The 17,389-nt window shown below is 38.8% G+C and overlaps 1 protein-coding gene and 1 non-coding gene across 2 annotated transcripts; one reads left to right on the top strand and one right to left on the bottom strand.

The window, feature by feature from the left end:
• The first annotated feature begins 1,593 nt into the window (after nt 1–1,593).
• LOC103376205 (sodium channel subunit beta-4-like) lies at nt 1,594–12,910 on the top strand. The gene is made up of 5 exons (XM_008306577.1): nt 1,594–1,646; nt 4,124–4,337; nt 4,543–4,762; nt 4,967–5,096; nt 5,888–12,910. Exons 1-5 carry the CDS (start codon nt 1,594–1,596, stop codon nt 5,979–5,981), a joined length of 711 nt encoding a protein of 236 aa, XP_008304799.1. The 3' UTR covers nt 5,982–12,910.
• A 3,991-nt stretch (nt 12,911–16,901) lies between these two features.
• trnav-aac (transfer RNA valine (anticodon AAC)) lies at nt 16,902–16,974 on the bottom strand. The gene has a single exon. It is a non-coding gene; the product is annotated as a tRNA-Val (tRNA).
• Between the last annotated feature and the right edge of the window lie 415 nt (nt 16,975–17,389).

Here is a 17,389-nt window from a genome sequence, read left to right as displayed (position 1 = left end):
AAAAGGAGAGAGAGAGAGAGAGAGCAAGCGAGAGAGAAAGCGCCAAGCGCTGAAAAAAGAGAATCGTAAGAGTCCATTAAAAGAGCAAAACCAGAAACAGAAAAGAACAACCAGAACCCAAACGTCCCAAGCTGCTGCTGAGAGAAGACGAGTCAAAATGGCAAAAGGAGTGGTAGAAATATAAGGTGTGAGGAAACAAGAAAAAGGGGGAAGAGTCTAAAAAGACAAACGATCAAATGCAGAAAATTGACCGAAGAAAAATACAGCCAAACTTCTCGATAGCTCCTTGGTGTCTAATCATGTGCTTTTAAGGCAACATTTAGATATTTAAATATTTGTGTTCTGTATATATTCCCATACCAACATCACAGCTAAAACAGATACACTAACTCTATATATTAGGTATGTATCATTGCATGGACTCAACCTGAACCATTCTGTATACGACACGTGGGTTGAGACTACCCAGTTATGTGTACGTCATATGTACAGATGAGTGACACATAAAGAAAAAACCTGAACCCTTAATCCCTACAGCGAACAGATCTTGTGACTCTGTAATGTATTCTGGAACATTTTGCTGACATGGTTTAAGTGCACTTATCTCCTCAGATGAACGGGTCACTGCAAATCAATACAAAGTTACTCACCTTTATCCTATGACAAAGCCTTACTAATATGATGGGAGTGGTTGTTTCTAGTTTAATAATGCCACCATCTGTAGCACCCTAAAGGGACACTAAGTGATTTGATGAGTATAAAAATGATGTGAATCATATGCTGTGGCTTTTGCAGTTGCCAGATCTCAACCCAAAAGGACACCTGACATGGTTAGATAGCGCTCCCCGGCCATATTATCAAAATAGACAAAAGACTAAAAGAAGAGTGGTATTCATGCCCCTAGTAGAGGTATAGATACTCAGTGTCAAAGTGCATAGCAGCTCTTCTGGCAGCATGTTGCGGCCTCACACTGCTTCAACAAGTAACGAATTAGCAATAAATTTAATGATCAGGACTATGATGGCTTCATTCACACAGATGAACAAATGTTGCATTAGAAACACAGCTGTTAATGTCAGCGTCTGACTTGACCAGAGGGTTTCCAGCTGAAGTCCGCAGCACTGTATGACCTAAAACATATTGTGATGAAGAAAAACAAAGGAAATGGAAGGCGGGAACAACAATGATGGCACAGCTTTACTACCATCTGCTTGCTTCTACCATCATTTATCACCCCTACAAATCGACTGATCAAGATTTTATGCTGCCTGACACAGATGAGTTGGGACCCAAAGCAGGGAAGCCAGTTGGCAGCAATGCAATCACAGGAACCACGATGTGCAGAATTCTAATGCAAGAAAATGGGAATTCATGTCACTTCTAAAGAAAGCCACACCAAGTGATTACAGTGTGTCCACAGCATTAACACCCAACTTAGAATGGTAAACAGTGATTTTATCCAAGATGACAAAAGGGATTCTAGTGTTTGACTGCTTAGTGGCAGTGCTGATGTTTTCACAGAACTGTAAAGCAGGTGGTGCAAAATTCTTACACACAAGTAGATGTTAGTCCTTCATAAAAACATCGGCATACATGTGCTCTGACCCGGTCTGCACCACGTCCAAGTGCAACTCGATCCTGAACAGGTCAGCGTGGAGGAGAGCATTTATAAATAGACCCCAAGTGTGACAGACACCAGAGCAACAGTCTGAGAATTACAGCAGCTGTCATTGCACAACCAACATAATCTGCCCTGCAAAGACCCAAATATCAATAAAGATGAGCTGTCTCTTTTGAAGTGAAAAGAGTCACCGTGTAGTTACCGCTTTGCACATCACAGAACAACAAGAATAATTTGTAATAAAGTGGATTGATATTTTTTGTTTTGATTTGGAAGTGTTTCTGTCCCGCTATCTCTTCTTTGTCTGTCAATCATTGCCAGTAAGTCAGGCAGTCGGTCAATTGGTCAATTACCCACCTCAGGCTTAGGAAAAGCCTGGACACGTTGCTCATTGTGCTGAGAAGCAATAAAGAACTGATAGGAATGAGTAAATGAGAAAAACCGCAGAGAATTTACCAGATATGTGACTTCAAGTCACATGGCTTATATTAAATAATGTTGATGACTTCCTTGATGACTTCCTAACTGGGTGAAAGGACCTGGAAATATCTCTGTGGAAGTCATTAAAAGTACTGATCGAATTCTCTAAATACTAAGGAAAGCTGTTTCACTGCTTTCTGTCTTATTCCCTTCAGCATAGAATACACTCGACCATCGTTTACAAAAGGGAAAGATGACAATGCTGTTCCAAAATTCCTCGTGGCAGCAACATTCAAAGCGACTCTCCATTAATTGAGCACAGCAGTGTTGGGTCCTTGATTATCTGATAGTAATCTCATTGGGGAATCAACTATTTTTGTCACATTACACGTCCATGGCCTGTATCAGTCATAACCACTTCAAAGGACAATCACGTCAACATTTCAAGTAGTTCACCGAGTAGCGCGGTGGTTCTGAAGCTACCGTATGCATAGGCTTATAATCAGATCAGAACCAGCATTTCAACCATAACGCATAACAAGTCTGGCTTTCAAGGAAAGGAGGTATGAGATATTTTTAGCTGGATGATGTTTTTATCTTAACATGGTTGAAGCTTAAAGATGATATGTATAGTAGCAGATTTATTGGCCTGTACTGGATATATTTAACCATTATTTTTCACCAGGTTGTCCACATGTATATAGTCTGCAAGAAACAAGACAACACAAACGCACAGGGCAAGCAAACTCACTTCTTGTAATCCATCTTCAGAACACTGTAGCTTCAACACAGCAGACCCATGTCAACACCACCTGCCACTGAATCATTACGAAGCTCACCGTAAGTGCAGCCGGATTCTCTTAGCAATATAGCTGCCTTTTCCATTCCTTATGAATGCCCCTTTCCACCTTTCCTTGACATTTTTCAAGAAAAAGTGTTTAGGGAAAAGAAACTGATGCTTTATGAGTATACAACCACAACATGTGTCCTGAATCTGGATCTCTGATCAGATTTTTGAGATGTTTGTATTAATAATAGCAGGGCACTGGTGTTTGCAGTTTGAGACGTATGAGCTATCAAATGCTAAATGTGTATTCTAGCATATTTACATTAAGGACATGTAATATTGTTGTGAATTTGTTTGTATTTTATTTTGTCTAACTGCTTCGGTGACAGCTTGTAGAAGGATGTCTAACCATGAAACAAGTCTGGAAGTAAAACTGTCAGCTTTGATAAGGATAAATTTGTAATATATTTATTTAATGTTTATTTGTTCAGGGGCAAGTAGTGTAGTGGGTAGTGTGAAGCAGTGTCACACACCTAATCATTTATAGCCTAAGCTTAATCACAGTTCTCATCTTTAGATGGACTACAAAAATATGAAAAACCTACCATTTTGAAATTGCAACCTCAATTTCAGACTTCTCTCTACACAGTATGTCAAAAAAAATATTTATGTAACATACAAGGCAAAAGTGTGAAACATTTTTTTCATTTTTTTCTGCTATAGTATGATATTGTGACTATCGTAAAATTATGGCTCAGATTACATTCTCAACCAAAAACATGGTCCAACCATGATCTGGAATAATATAAATCTTACTCTTTCAGTTATTTAGATACAAATATGACATATCTGGTTATATCATAGACCATGAATTGAGTTTAAGAAATTCAAGAAGTCAAGAAATTAATAAAATTAATTAACAGGTTTTAAATTTACGAACAAAAAATTTAATATAATATCTAATTTAGTTTACATTATAGGTAAAGATAAAATTAAGTTGTGAAAGCTGTCAATATATTAGATGCCCTTACAGTAAGTCAATTGTGCAATACTATTACTAATCCATTGATCCACTAAGTTGCGCTCATCTTTCACAGTAGTAGGTGGATGGTGGCCAGCCCCAGTGTAAAAACATCCCTTTACCTCTTGTCATTTTTTGTCCTAAAAAAACGTTTTGACCTGAATTAGACTTGACATAGTGATTAATCTAGAGTGTGCTGTTTTATGTCTGGTATACATGCTGTGCTATGTCCTGTTTTCTTTTATGCTTGTGTTTTTATGTTTTTAAAAAACAGTGTTCTCTGTGCTTTTCCGTTATTTTTACATTTGTCCCTTCTCCTTTCAGGTGTATGGACTGTTGGTGGGCTGGAGGTTTCGACAGGTAAAGTGTCGTCGATCGAAGCAATGAATGGCTCCACGGTTCTGCTGCCCTGCACCTATTCTTCTTGTATTGGCATCAAAAACCTCTACTTCAACTGGCAATATAATGACAATGGAACCTTCCCAAAGGTACAACAGACACACTTGCACACACACTTGCAAGTATAAGCAACATGGAGAAACCTTAGAAACAAACACAACAACATACAGATCTTTGTGTGTTGCATGCATCAGATAAATTGTAGGTTAACACACGCTGATACAGATCTTTGAGCACACGAAAATATACTTTACTACCAATATTGTGCATCTAAGTAGACGTGTGTGTGTGTAGTTATGTGAAGGAGAGATTTCCATGGAGGGTGTGGAGCCGAAGGTCAACGTGTACCACGAGCGAGTGGAGTTTGTCGGTTCGTCAAAGACTAACAACATCTCCATCTTGCTGTGGAACATCACCTTTGAAGACGAAGGAGAGTACATCTGTTTTGCCAGGAACCCGAAAGAGAAGAACCGCAACCACAGTGCTGTCTTCACTCTTCTAGTGGTGGACCAAAGTATGTGACAGACGCACAAACTTGTATGCACGTGGCACACAAATATGCAGCTTTATCCAACTATGATATATGGAGACAACAAAGCTAGATGTTCTGCTGCTTGTTTTTCACCTCGCTCTTGTTAAAACTGTTTCTGTGCAGTCTTTGCATTGTCGTCTCCCTGTCCCTGTCTTTCCGCCTCACACCCTCTCTCCCTCTTTACAGTGAAGGAGGTTGACAATACTTTGACAGTCATTATTGTCTCAGTGCTGGGTGGAGTCATTGGCTTAGTGATCATTGTCATGGTGATAAAGGCTCTGGTGGTTCATTTCCTGCTGAAGGATGACGAGAAGAAGTGAGTAGATTCCTTATTATGGTAAATAAGGGCACTGAGGGCAAATTAGGAATATACTTGAATATAGACAGTAGTAAGCTTTTCATAGAAATTACTGCCGTGTACATCATCAATCAGGCTAACTGTTATGTAATGTGTTGCAAAAGGTTGTGACACTCACATAGAGAGACGTACATCAATAACCTCTGATTTTGCTCTCTGATATAGGTGCAAAAATAAGCTTCAATCATGACACTAGAACAGAATAATTAACTGTCCTACGATGCCAACTGACCGTACTGTATTTGGAGTCAGAAGTCAGAAATTAGAAATGCAGTGTCATAGCCATGTTTTGACTGTTAATGTCAATGCTAATGGGACAGTTTTGTACATACTAGCAATAAATGTGACTTGTTGTAATTTATATGGCTGCACACCTATTATATAAAAAAAAATTGTTTGGCTACTAAGTGTAGACTGCAGCCAATAAATGGAAGCATTAAGCAAAAAGAGCCAAAGTGGCACATTTCTCTTGTAAGCTGTATCCAAAATGCTAATGGTGACATTGCTAAGAAGAATTGAGTCCTTTTTTTTGTATAGTTTGTAAGGTTTCAATAACTTTTCAGTATGTTACAGTAAAAACTTAGTTATGTATTTGTATTTGTGCCCAACACAGGATTACCTTTCGGGGCTCTGAGGGTTAGATTATGTAAAATGACCATTTTATATACATATATATATATATGCCCCTTATTATGGTCTCTAACTTAATAGGTGCACATCTTAACCTTTAGCTTCTCTGTCCCCTGCAGTAAAGAGTGCCTGGTGAGCTCCTCAGGGAATGACAACACAGAAAATGGACTATCAGGAGCCAAAGCTGACAACAAAGGGACACCAAAGGCTTGAAAATGCAAAGTATGTCTGTATGTTTGTATATATGTTAGACAAATGTACACGCTCAGAGAAAAAGCTGTTATCAGTGGACTGTTTTATCTTACTAGTGGCTAACTAATACAACTTGTAAATGTCTATTTTAAATCATGCTTGAGATTTGGGAAGTGTGAAATGTGCATCGGCCTGGATCGCTCTCTCACTTACATGGCAGCCCAATTGTTCCACAGTGCACAGCCTCTGTCATTGAATTCAGCTCTACATTTTACTGAACCTAACACTTTCGCTGAAATACAGTTTCTAATTTTACACACTTGAGGTTTCCACTTTAACATTTTCTTACTTAGGTAAGTCCTCAAAATATTATTAATGTTATTTATTTTTTCTATGTATGTAATAACTATCCCATTACTTTAGAGGAAACTTTGCACAAAGCCAATCCTCCATTGCAGTTTTTGTATAGACCAAATTTAAGCCTTTAACTTCCGCTCCAAAATATACTTTCCAGTCTCAGTTGACAAGCCATCATCAGTTTGATTCTTAGTTTAAAATTCACAAGGTTCTCATCTGTTCCACAACTCTTAGTCAAACTTGGACCCAAACTAAGCTGACCACACTTTGGTACCACAATGAATTGCCATAATCTGTAAACTGCCATGATGTTAGCTGAACAACAGCACAAAACAGCTGAAAAGCTTCTCTCCACCCTTCACGACACTGACATAAATCCACCTGTGAACACAAGCCAGAGGACCATAAACAGAGAATTTTTTTTCATAAATCAAAGCAGACATTTTCCAGTCACTTTCAATTCAAACAATCTGTAAATAAAACAGGTAAATACACTTTTGACACTGCTTGTAAAATGGCATTTTAACATTTGAGGATTGGGTTCGGCAGTACTGATTGAGGGTGTTTAAAAACAACTTACTCTGCTTGTGTTGGTTTTCCAGAGGTCTTTAATGCTATTTTTTGTCCCCTGACCTTTTCCCCCTGATCCACTGACCTTATCCTCTGCCATGCCAGTCTGAACTTTAATGTTTACTGCCGGGTCCAGGTTAGACACACTGGTTGGGTGTTCGGTTCATTAATGCTGATGGTAGGTTTTGATAGAATGCTGGCTAAACCAAGGCTGACAACTGGGCTTTGCTGAGGTGACTGAAGGATCCAGTTCTGCACAGGTTTTTATTGTTTTGCTTTAGATAAACACAGGTGCCTGTTCTGCTTCAGCTCCCTCTGCTGGTGGGAGGGTAAAAACACAGAAAATGTATTAAAAAAAACAAAACAAAAAAAAAAACAACACAACCCTAACCCTCATCAAAGACAATCCCCAGCCTACCCAGCTCCCTATAGAAAGGAATGACTTAATCATGCTGCTTCTGACTAATAACCAATGCATTTTTAGCATGTGCGCATTTTATATAACTTCATATAAGTATACGTTGCACCACAGTACAGGAACATTTCCGTGCGTCTCCGTCTGGTTCCATTCAATTCTACAAATCAGCCTAAAGTGTCGGAAGCTCTGTCAACACCCCTCCCAACACTGCTACAACTTTTTTTAAAACCCCTTTAACCAGGTCAGTGAAGTAAAATTTTTATTGTATTGGCCTGCAGGTATCACTGGGAAAGAAATGGTGAAAGACATTTTACACTTACTCCGAATGTAAGAATGTTTTATTAACTCTAAGTTTGAGTCATACAGTTACGCAACTTTGTGAGAGAAGTTTCAAAAGTTGGCACTTTTCTTCATGGCGCACCAGGATATACTGTAAGTGAGGAGTGCAACAAATGGAGTTCTCCACATGCTAAATTCTCATACAAACTCGATGAGAACCTCAAAAAAACACCTTAACAACACTATGTATATTTGTTATTGTGCTACAGGCCAAACAAGTCCATTGGTACAGCCTTAGTGGTGCAGGTAGCCCAGCAGTGGGACAAATCACTGCAAAAGAATGTAAAGACTGTCAGGGAACACATGTAAAATATTGTCCAAAAAGTAAGTTTTAATTCTTTACAAATATTATATCCAATATTAGTATTATTATCAAGTGAATGTGTGAATATCCCCCAAGAGACGTAGTAAAATGTTGTTGGCCCACTATAATATTCTATGTAAGTCTCCAGCTACTGACTGTATTTCAAAACTTTGGGCATCGAAGATTATAAGAAGCTTGATTAGAGAACCAGTGTATTAGCACTTAAAAAATTCTTAGGTATTCAAGAGTTTAGTGGGCATATATAAGAGTACATTGATGCATGAAAAAAAAAGAAGAATGTGTATGGCAGAACATGTCCAATTTCCCCCAACATTTAAGAGTTTTTTTTGTTGTTGAGGAGAACCAAAAAGTTGGCATATTCCTCATAACATCACGTCTACACTTCATCCTGCGATAAGTCAACAGGGATGAGCTCAGTGCTAAAAATGCCCAATGAAACCTAGAACACCCTCTTAGTGCGACTCTCAATATGAGAAGTCACTTCTGTGAAGCCGCCGGACAGACATGACCTGCTACACCCACATACCTTAGTGCATAGCGTGAATAGCTACAACAGCTGAAAGCTACACACGAGCTACACACAAGCATATACCTACATGTATACTTAACTACAAAGAGCCACTTTGATACCAGAGTATAGCACACTGGCCTTGCGTGCAAACAATACAGCACTTTACCGGTGGTCGGAGTGACTTCATGAAACAACAAATAATGGAAGTGACCTCACAGTCATCCTTCTTTTATAATATATTATGAGCATTTTGGGGGAAAACAAAACATTTTAACATTGTCATTTTGACTGAGTACCTGACAACAGCACTGTGTTGACATGGTTTTAACACTGAGTACATGCTGTCTCACTGGAACAGAACTCTATGACAAAATTTTCTTTTATTTTTCTACTTGTTCACTTCCGTCCGCCTGCTGCTCTCTAATATTGGAGTGCATTTCCCTTCTTGCTTTCAATGGAAGCAATAAGACAGACATCAGATTATGCAATAACCTGTTATAAGGCACTTTATAGATGTGTCTGGACTGGCTGGCAACTGTCTTTCCAAGGCACGGATCAATGTACCGATGTATGTATCTACACTACACAAATGTATCTTAGTTGGACTAATGTATTAACATTAGGATCATATATCTACATTAGACAGATTTATCTGCATTGGATCAATCTAGATGAGGTCCCATTTACACTTGGCACAGAATTCCGTTAGGAGATGGAAGGTAAATCAGGCAGAACTAAAGCTCAAAGCTACATTATAAAACACATTTTGACATAAAAGCCCGTCTGTACCTATTTTGCGAAACTTGTATCTCGACTGAATTCTGAGTACTGATTTAACCATACGGCATCTATATTTAGTAGTCCGGTGGATGGTGGCCCTTTGAGCTCAATGCACTTGAAACAAAACACAAGCAAAGTAAGAAAACATCTTACGAAACAACCCATGTCCAGGATGTAGAACAAATGCTGCAAAGATGACACACACACACATATTGCATTGCATATGGAAAAGCTTTTCAGTATTTGCAGTGGACTGCGGCATTTTTTAAAAACACTGTCAGATTGATGATATTATCTTAGTTTACTTGTGTTTTGGCTATTTGAATGAGTTTCCTAAAATAGAGCATGTTGTTGCTCTCAGGGCTACCACACTAATCACTTCCAAAGAGCCTGATTAAAGTCCGATTGCTATTTGGCACCTATAAAACACCATGCAAGATAATTCGTGTCCTGTGTTAATCCTTTCATAAATGCACTGCATTTTTTCTGAGTTTATCTTAACAGCAACCCTTGTTGTAACCATAGAAAACATTACTACTGCCCTAAATCATATATGCTATTGGCACTTGTGATTGCCAATTCAGTGACGTTATATACTGAGACAACCTCTGTTTGTCATGAATGTCTTTGGAAAATGGATGTGTTCACTTAACACCATCTGCATCAATGTGTCTCAGATTACGTTCTGAATTCTTTCAGGCAATTAGATTTTATTCACTAAACTGATACAATGCAGAAGCATTTATGAAACAACGCAGCGTAAATCAGGGCACACATTGGTTTGAAATCTCACTCACTGGGCGACTTAGGCGCTTTACGAAGTTTCAAATGGAATTTTATTGCTGGGTGTAAATGGGATCAGAAATGGTCTGTGTTCATAGAACTCAGTGATTGATTTGTGATGTACTAATGTGAGTACTGTAACAGCTACTAACATTGAAACTATTCGTGTGCAGTGTTAGAAGTGATACAGTATCTTTGTTATGCTGTAAAAATGTGAATGTTATGGATATAGGGAAGCACTACACACACACACACACACACACACATGCTCACACACAAACAAACTGACACACATGCGTACTCACACACACACAAACACACATGTCTAACCAGTCATGTGCAGATCCCTCTGTAAGGAGGGTATATACATCCAAAGTCTTCCTGTAGGGAAAAGCAATATTGTGGAGTTGATCCGTCTGTTAGTGTACTTTCCTTCCCACCCACACCTTTAACCTCGACATAGCATTACAAATACAGTAGGTGGTTTCATGTAGGGATTGTGATGCATAACTCCAAACTATATATTTGTGGCCACAGCTCCCATTGTTTGGTCCACATTTTCTGTCATCCCAGACTTTATTTTCATGTTTTCTGAAGTGAAGCCCATTAACCCTGCCAGAAAAAAAAGTCTTTCTTCTCTCTCCCAGTTTATTAAGTGAAAAAACTCAATATAAAAAAATCTGCCTAGCTAAACCAGACATGTGAATATAAAGAGGGTGCAAGAGTGATGCTCTGCTTTAATAACAACCAGGCATATGTGTGGCAGATAAAATAATGCTGCCTGATTTAATGCGTTAATATCTAGTTGTGGTACAGTTACCTTCATAATCCTGGTAATTTTTTTTGTAAAAACAGATTTGTGTTTTCTTCTTGGTATTCTGATCTGTCTTGTCGTCCTCCAAGAGACACCTGTCCTGAATCTCATGAGTCTTGAGGCCAGACAGCTGCTTGCAGTGATTGCTGCAGTACAGAGTGTGCGCTGTACAGTGTAGAATGCTCCTCTGCAGTGGTGCAATACAGGGCAGTAAACACAGTGCGACTGCCACCCAGTGGTAAACGTCTAACACATCAGATGATCTTCTTCTAGTGCACGTCAACGACACATACAACATGCATTCATTGCATTTTGATTGGGACTATAAGGACAGCATAATTTTTTATCGCAAGCTGAATTATAATTTTTTTGCAACTGTGGGATAAAATTATTGCCACAGTTTTCACAGTTAAAACAACACATGACTACACACAGAGCTGCAGCTGTTGCTACTGCTTTATACAATGCTAATAGATAGACTGGAAAAAAAAACCCTGTGTCAAATTAAAGGGATATTTACATTCAAATAGAGGAGATATGTAGGTTTACACAAAGTCTATCCATGAAACACAAAATGTTGGTCCTTTGTCAAATCTTGCCAACTGACAGCTACAGTAAGATTGAAATAGTTACAGGTGGTGTTTTAGGATTACTTCAAGATTACCCACTACAGTAACAAAATGTAGGAATTTCTGACTGACCAATATGATTCCTTAGAGTTAGTATTGCTCTTACTGCCAGAGCGGCTGAAACTCATACTGCCAATCCAAGAGTCTCATGTCTGCTGTTGTTACAACACTATTACAATGACACACAACTCACACTTACATGTTGTATTACTGTCTGAACAGCTGTACTAATGGCATTTCAGAACTCAGCTGTATATGATATTGCTCTGTACTACATCTGTATTTCTAGCAGCAGAAACTTACACTGCCAAGCCAAGAGTCTGACGTCTGCTCTCTTCCTCCCACATTCCACACCAGAGCTCCGACGGTTAGTCGATTAAAAAGGAAGACTAATTGTAAACTTTTTTAAACAACCGTTTGTTTCAGTAACTTTTTGAGCAAAAAATGCCAAAAGTTTGACGGTTCTGTGTTTTCAAATGTGAGAATTTGCCACATTTTTTGCCTCCCCCTTGTTTACACAACAGTAAAAGTACAAGAGATGGAATGACGTCACCTTGTGCTTCAAGAAATTGTGATGGGCTTTTTTGGACCATTTTCTTGACGTTTTACAGACCAAGCCATCGTCGGATCAACTGAAAAAATACAAATAAAAATCATCTGAAAATGAATAAAATAAGGATTAGTTGCAGTTCTATTTCACACAAATTTAAAGTTGAAACTACTGAACTTTAACTTCACTGCAATCCTGACTCAAGGAGATGATGAATGAAATAAGTTAAAACAGGAGAAATATGTTCTTATTTGGTACAAACACGTGTAAGAATTTTGAGACAGTCAACTATGTTTAAAGTATTGGTAGTGATGCCAAACTATGATGCATGCTGTGATCTATTATGTGTCGATATTATCTAGCAAACTGCCTCCTATAATCCTTGAAAGAGATTATCTTATAGACCAAGGCTAGCTAACTAGACATTTGAAGCACAGGCTGACACTGACCTCTCCACCATTTCTCACTGCAGTCCTGCATTTTAAACTATTTCAACAGTATTTTTTACACACCCAGGGGCTGTAAAACATAAATGTATCTTAATCAAAGCAACTAACTCATAGCTACACATTTTATCTTAACAATCTAAGGACACTGATGTTATACAAATTACAGTATTTTATAGTGAGTTGACATCTTGCAGCGGATTCCTATATTTTGCTTACATCACCACCACAATATATTCAACACGCACATGTGCAAAATCGACCTGCGACCCCAGTTTTCCTGGATCAACTTTCCTGTGAATGTTCAGCTGTTTGTCTGTGTTTTGTGACCATGTTGCTCATGCTCCCTTCATGACTATGCACCTCAAACTTTTGACTTGTTAAAAAAAATACATACCGAAAATAAAATGTTGATTGAATTTCCCAGAGCACTGTTGAGTCTCATTGTGTCTGTTTACAGCTTTTAGAGAATGTTCATGAAGCTTCCACTTCAATAGGCCATGGACTTAAATCAGTCAGTTTGGTATGTAAGTGATTTTGTGTGTGTGTGTGTTTACATTATAATGTATTGGTAAATCACTATATTATATGACAGTAAGCAACAGAGGCACAGCCAAGACACTGGTTGATACTGATTTCAATCAATATTTGCCTCGTAATGATTCCTACGGGACAATAATCCAGAAATCCAACTGAGATATTACACTGTACATAGCATTTAAAGTGTAGAGGTGTGTAGACATCTTAACTGAATAAGAAATAACTAAATGTTCTCTGAACCTTTAAGAAATATTCTTTGTGGCATACAAGTATTTTTCCACTGGTTTCCAGAAACAGTGCTAGGTCCACCATCCTATTCACTCATCACATCCAACAAAGTTAACATAATTCTTTCCACCTGCAGCTTTATGGCTAATCTGTTCTTTTAGAAAATAGAGCACATGGTAGAAGAGTAAAATACTCATACTCCATATGTCTCTGCTGCTAGATATCTCAAAAAGAGCCACAGTCTTATTCAATAACACCATATGATATGTAAATATGAAAGCAAACTAAGGTGACACTGAAAGACTATTTCCAAATTAACAGTTCTTGTATTAACAATCAGATATGTACATACTGATTACAGTTTCTCACAACTGTTAAAACACTTTTTTTTTTAACCTTCCACCCTTTTTTCAAAACTGTAAAAACACAAAACTCTCTTTTCATAGTCCATTCCTCTGACTCTTCTCAAACACCTCAAAACAGTGCTATCTATGCTCAAAACTAAACAATGTTTCCAGATTATACACAAAGCCGGTCGAAACAAAAACACCAGTGAATATGGAACACATTGTTTTTCGGAGCATATAGCTTTAGAAAAAATAAAAAAATAAAACATTTATTTCTGATATGTTATTAGGTAAATGAACATGAGTTTTCAAAAAAAGAAAAAAAAAACACTCACAACTCAGTGGATCCAGCCTTGGCATGACTCCACACTGATGTCACCACGGGTCATTCCATGAGATTTTCCCTGATAGAGGGTTGTTGGTCATATGGGTTCCACTCCCACACAGACAAAAACTCAAAATCCTGTAGGCAAATGTTTATGAATTGCTAGTTGATGTTGAAACACTCTGATGGTTCAATATCAACCAGCAAAATGAAAACTCACATTATCCTAAACTACGACACAAACAGGATGCTGTGCCTGCTCATGATCCTGCTGCTCACGGCCAAACAAGACCTACCAAAGACCGCCCAGAAATGTGAGAAGATGTTCAACAACCTGTGCAAACTGAACTGACTTCATCACATCATTAGCAAGTGTGATTAATGTTTTGTAACACATTATACCTGTGATTTAATTGTGTTTATGTTCTGTCGCCCGGGGTTACCATTAAGCACCACAAGTGCACCAGGGTGAGAAATGTGTTTAGTCAGCTAGAAAGTATTTGTTTTGTAAAGAGGCTCTATGAGATCTGTACATTTTGTCAGAAAACGCCACATTATGGGGAAAAATAATAATAATTGCAATCGGCAATAGCGAACACCTACCTCTTTTCAGCCTAACCTATTTAAGCCTGATTAAACTTTAAGAAAGGTTTGCTCTTTTTTAAAGTTATGTCTGTCAGATCACACATCAAGTCAAAATCAAATCAAGTTTATTGTCATTTTGCTGTACATACACAGTAGTACAGGCAAGATGAAAGACTGTTTCTTCACGATCCAAAGACTTAAAGCGATTTAAATAAACAAGTGTTTGCATATCTGGATCAGCAGTTCAGCATCATTCTGGAGGTTCTTCCTTTAATGCAAACGTTTACCTGATGGTAGCAGTTCAAACCGTTTATGGAGAGGCTGTGAGGAGTCCCTGACAATGTTCAGGGTCCTGCTCCTGCAGCGGCTCTGGAAAAGTTCTTGGACAGAGGGGAGGGAAACGCTGATGACCCTCTCAGCTCCTCTAACTATCCTCTGCAGGGCTTTTCTGTCTGACATACTGCAGCTGGAGTCCCATGTTGGGATGCAGTATGTCAGAACGCTCTCCACCACATCTGTGTAAAAGTCCTGAGGATGCTGGCAGGGAGAGAGGCTTGTTTCAGCTTCCTCAGGAAATGCAGTCTCTACTGGGACTGTTTGATGATTGCTGCAGTGTTTTTATTCCAGCTCAGGTGAGATCTGCGTTCCAAGGAACTTGATGTTCTCCACTCTCTCCACTGTGCAGCTGCTGATGCTGAGGGGAGCATGCTCAGGACGTGACCTCCAGAAGTCGATGATCATCTTCATCGTTTTGTCCACGTTGAGCAGCAGGTTGTTCTTACTGCACCAGCCCTCTGGGTGTTTCACTTCATCTCTGTACATTGATTCTTTGTTCTTGTGAATAAGTCCCATCACTGTGGTATCATCAGCAAACATGATGATCTGGATCCCCTCATGTGTGGCTGCACAGTCATGTGTTAGCAGTGTGAACAACAGTGGACTGAGTACACAGCCTTGAGGAGATCCAGTGCTCAGCGTGATGGAGTTGGAGATGTTCTTTCCGACTCGAACAGACTGGGGTCTTTCAGTCAGAAAGTCCAGGACCCAGAGACATGTGGCGGTATCTAGGCCGAGCAGGAAGAGTTTCTCTATTAGTCTCCTGGCGATGGCAGTATTAAAATGCTGAGCTGAAATCAATGGACAGGATTCTAGCGTAGGTGTCTTTATTTTCCAGGTGGGTGATGACTGAGTGCACGGTGGTGGATATTGCATCCTCTGTGGAGCGGTTGGGACGGTAAGCGAACTGAAGGTGGTCAAGTGATGCAGGAAGGCTGGCTGTGATGTGTGGTTTGAGGAGCCGTTCAAAACACTTCATCACAATCGGTGTTAGTGCGATGGGGCGATAGTCATTCAGACAGGCTACAACTGATTTCTTTGCCACTGGAACTATGGTGGATGTTTTGAAGCATCTGGGGACAATGGCCTGACTGAGGGAGATGTTGAAAATGTCAGTCAGCACATCTGCCAACTCATCAGTGCAGACTCTGAGCACACGTCTTGATGATGAATCATGAATGAAAGATTGCATAAATTTGGATAATATGACATTGAAAATTTCACTCTCTGGGTTCTAAGCATGTTTAGGGCCATATGCATTAAACTTACAGGTGAGATCTTCTGACTTAGTATTTATGCTATCGGTAAAATGAAAAGAGGAATAGGAAATACGGTGAGCCACTATTGGTAAATACATTGTTTTTTTCATGGATTTGTCAATGCTAGGATGTGTTTTGACTGCATTTCATGTCTTCTTTCGAACTAATGGAAACAAAACATCCAAAATACACATTTGGATGTTTATCACACTTTGTCTGGTTGCGTGAATTTCAATTATAATACATATCTCTGAATATTTTTTTTTCTCAGAATGATTTTTTTTCCGCCCACAACAAATGTTCTAGTTTTATTCTATTTTTATTATAGTCAGATTTATATAACATTAATAAATTGAAATAAGTAAAAACAAATTCTGATGTTTTTGTGGCTATACATAGTACTTTCCGATTTATAAAATTATTTGTAAAAAGAGATTCCCACAGTGGAAGTTTGCTGTATACTGCCACCGTGTGGAGAGTTTGCATAAGTACGCCCCGGTGGTTTCTGTGGAGTTTGCTCATTGACTGCAGCACAGACAACACAGGCCTACTTTAGGTGTAAACAAGGGTTATAATTTTCCGTGGTATTTTTTACGTTGTTGTACATTAATTTGAATTTTTATCCCCATCCAGAATGAGGTGCAGCTTCTAAACACTGTCATAATGTGCGAAAGGGGGCGTGTCACCGCCTTTACAAAGCTACGGGTTCAGGCGAGGACGTGGGTTCTGTCCTAGAATTTGTGGACTTCACCTGAAGAAAAATAAACAACTGAAGTGAAAAATCGAAAAGAAACATCGCTGTTCCCGCCCGGTTTCGAACCGAGGACCTTTCGCGTGTTAGGCGAACGTGATAACCACTACACTACGGGAACTGGCTGCCTACCGACGGCAGCACATACAGGTTTTATAGCATATGACAGTGTGCATGGTGCTGCTTTCTTTTCCTTCACGTTTCAAATTTATTCTCTTGTCCTGATCAATACGGATGCAATATATCTTTTGCCACAAGAGGGATTTGTGGGGCGTTGGTTCACTCCTTTCACAAAAAGCATAGACGACAGAGTGTGCACGTACATGTATCATTGCTTTCTGCGATATTCTGTTATGTAACGAAAGTAAGACGGACATATAATTTAAAGTATTAAATAAAATGTACAACTTGTCCCTTATTTAACAACGTGAGCCATGTAGTGATGTGTTGACAGGTAAACTTATTATGTTTTTCTAGTTGTAATTCAATATATAGGATAAAGTGTAATTGTTATGATTTACTCATTTCTGGCTTTT

The sequence above is a fragment of the Stegastes partitus genome, unplaced genomic scaffold (assembly GCF_000690725.1).
Source record: "Stegastes partitus isolate 25-593 unplaced genomic scaffold, Stegastes_partitus-1.0.2 Scaffold3711, whole genome shotgun sequence".
Taxonomy (NCBI): domain Eukaryota; kingdom Metazoa; phylum Chordata; class Actinopteri; family Pomacentridae; genus Stegastes; species Stegastes partitus.
The sequence above is the reverse complement of the archived record's forward strand: the minus strand, read 5'-3'. Positions and strand labels throughout refer to the sequence as shown.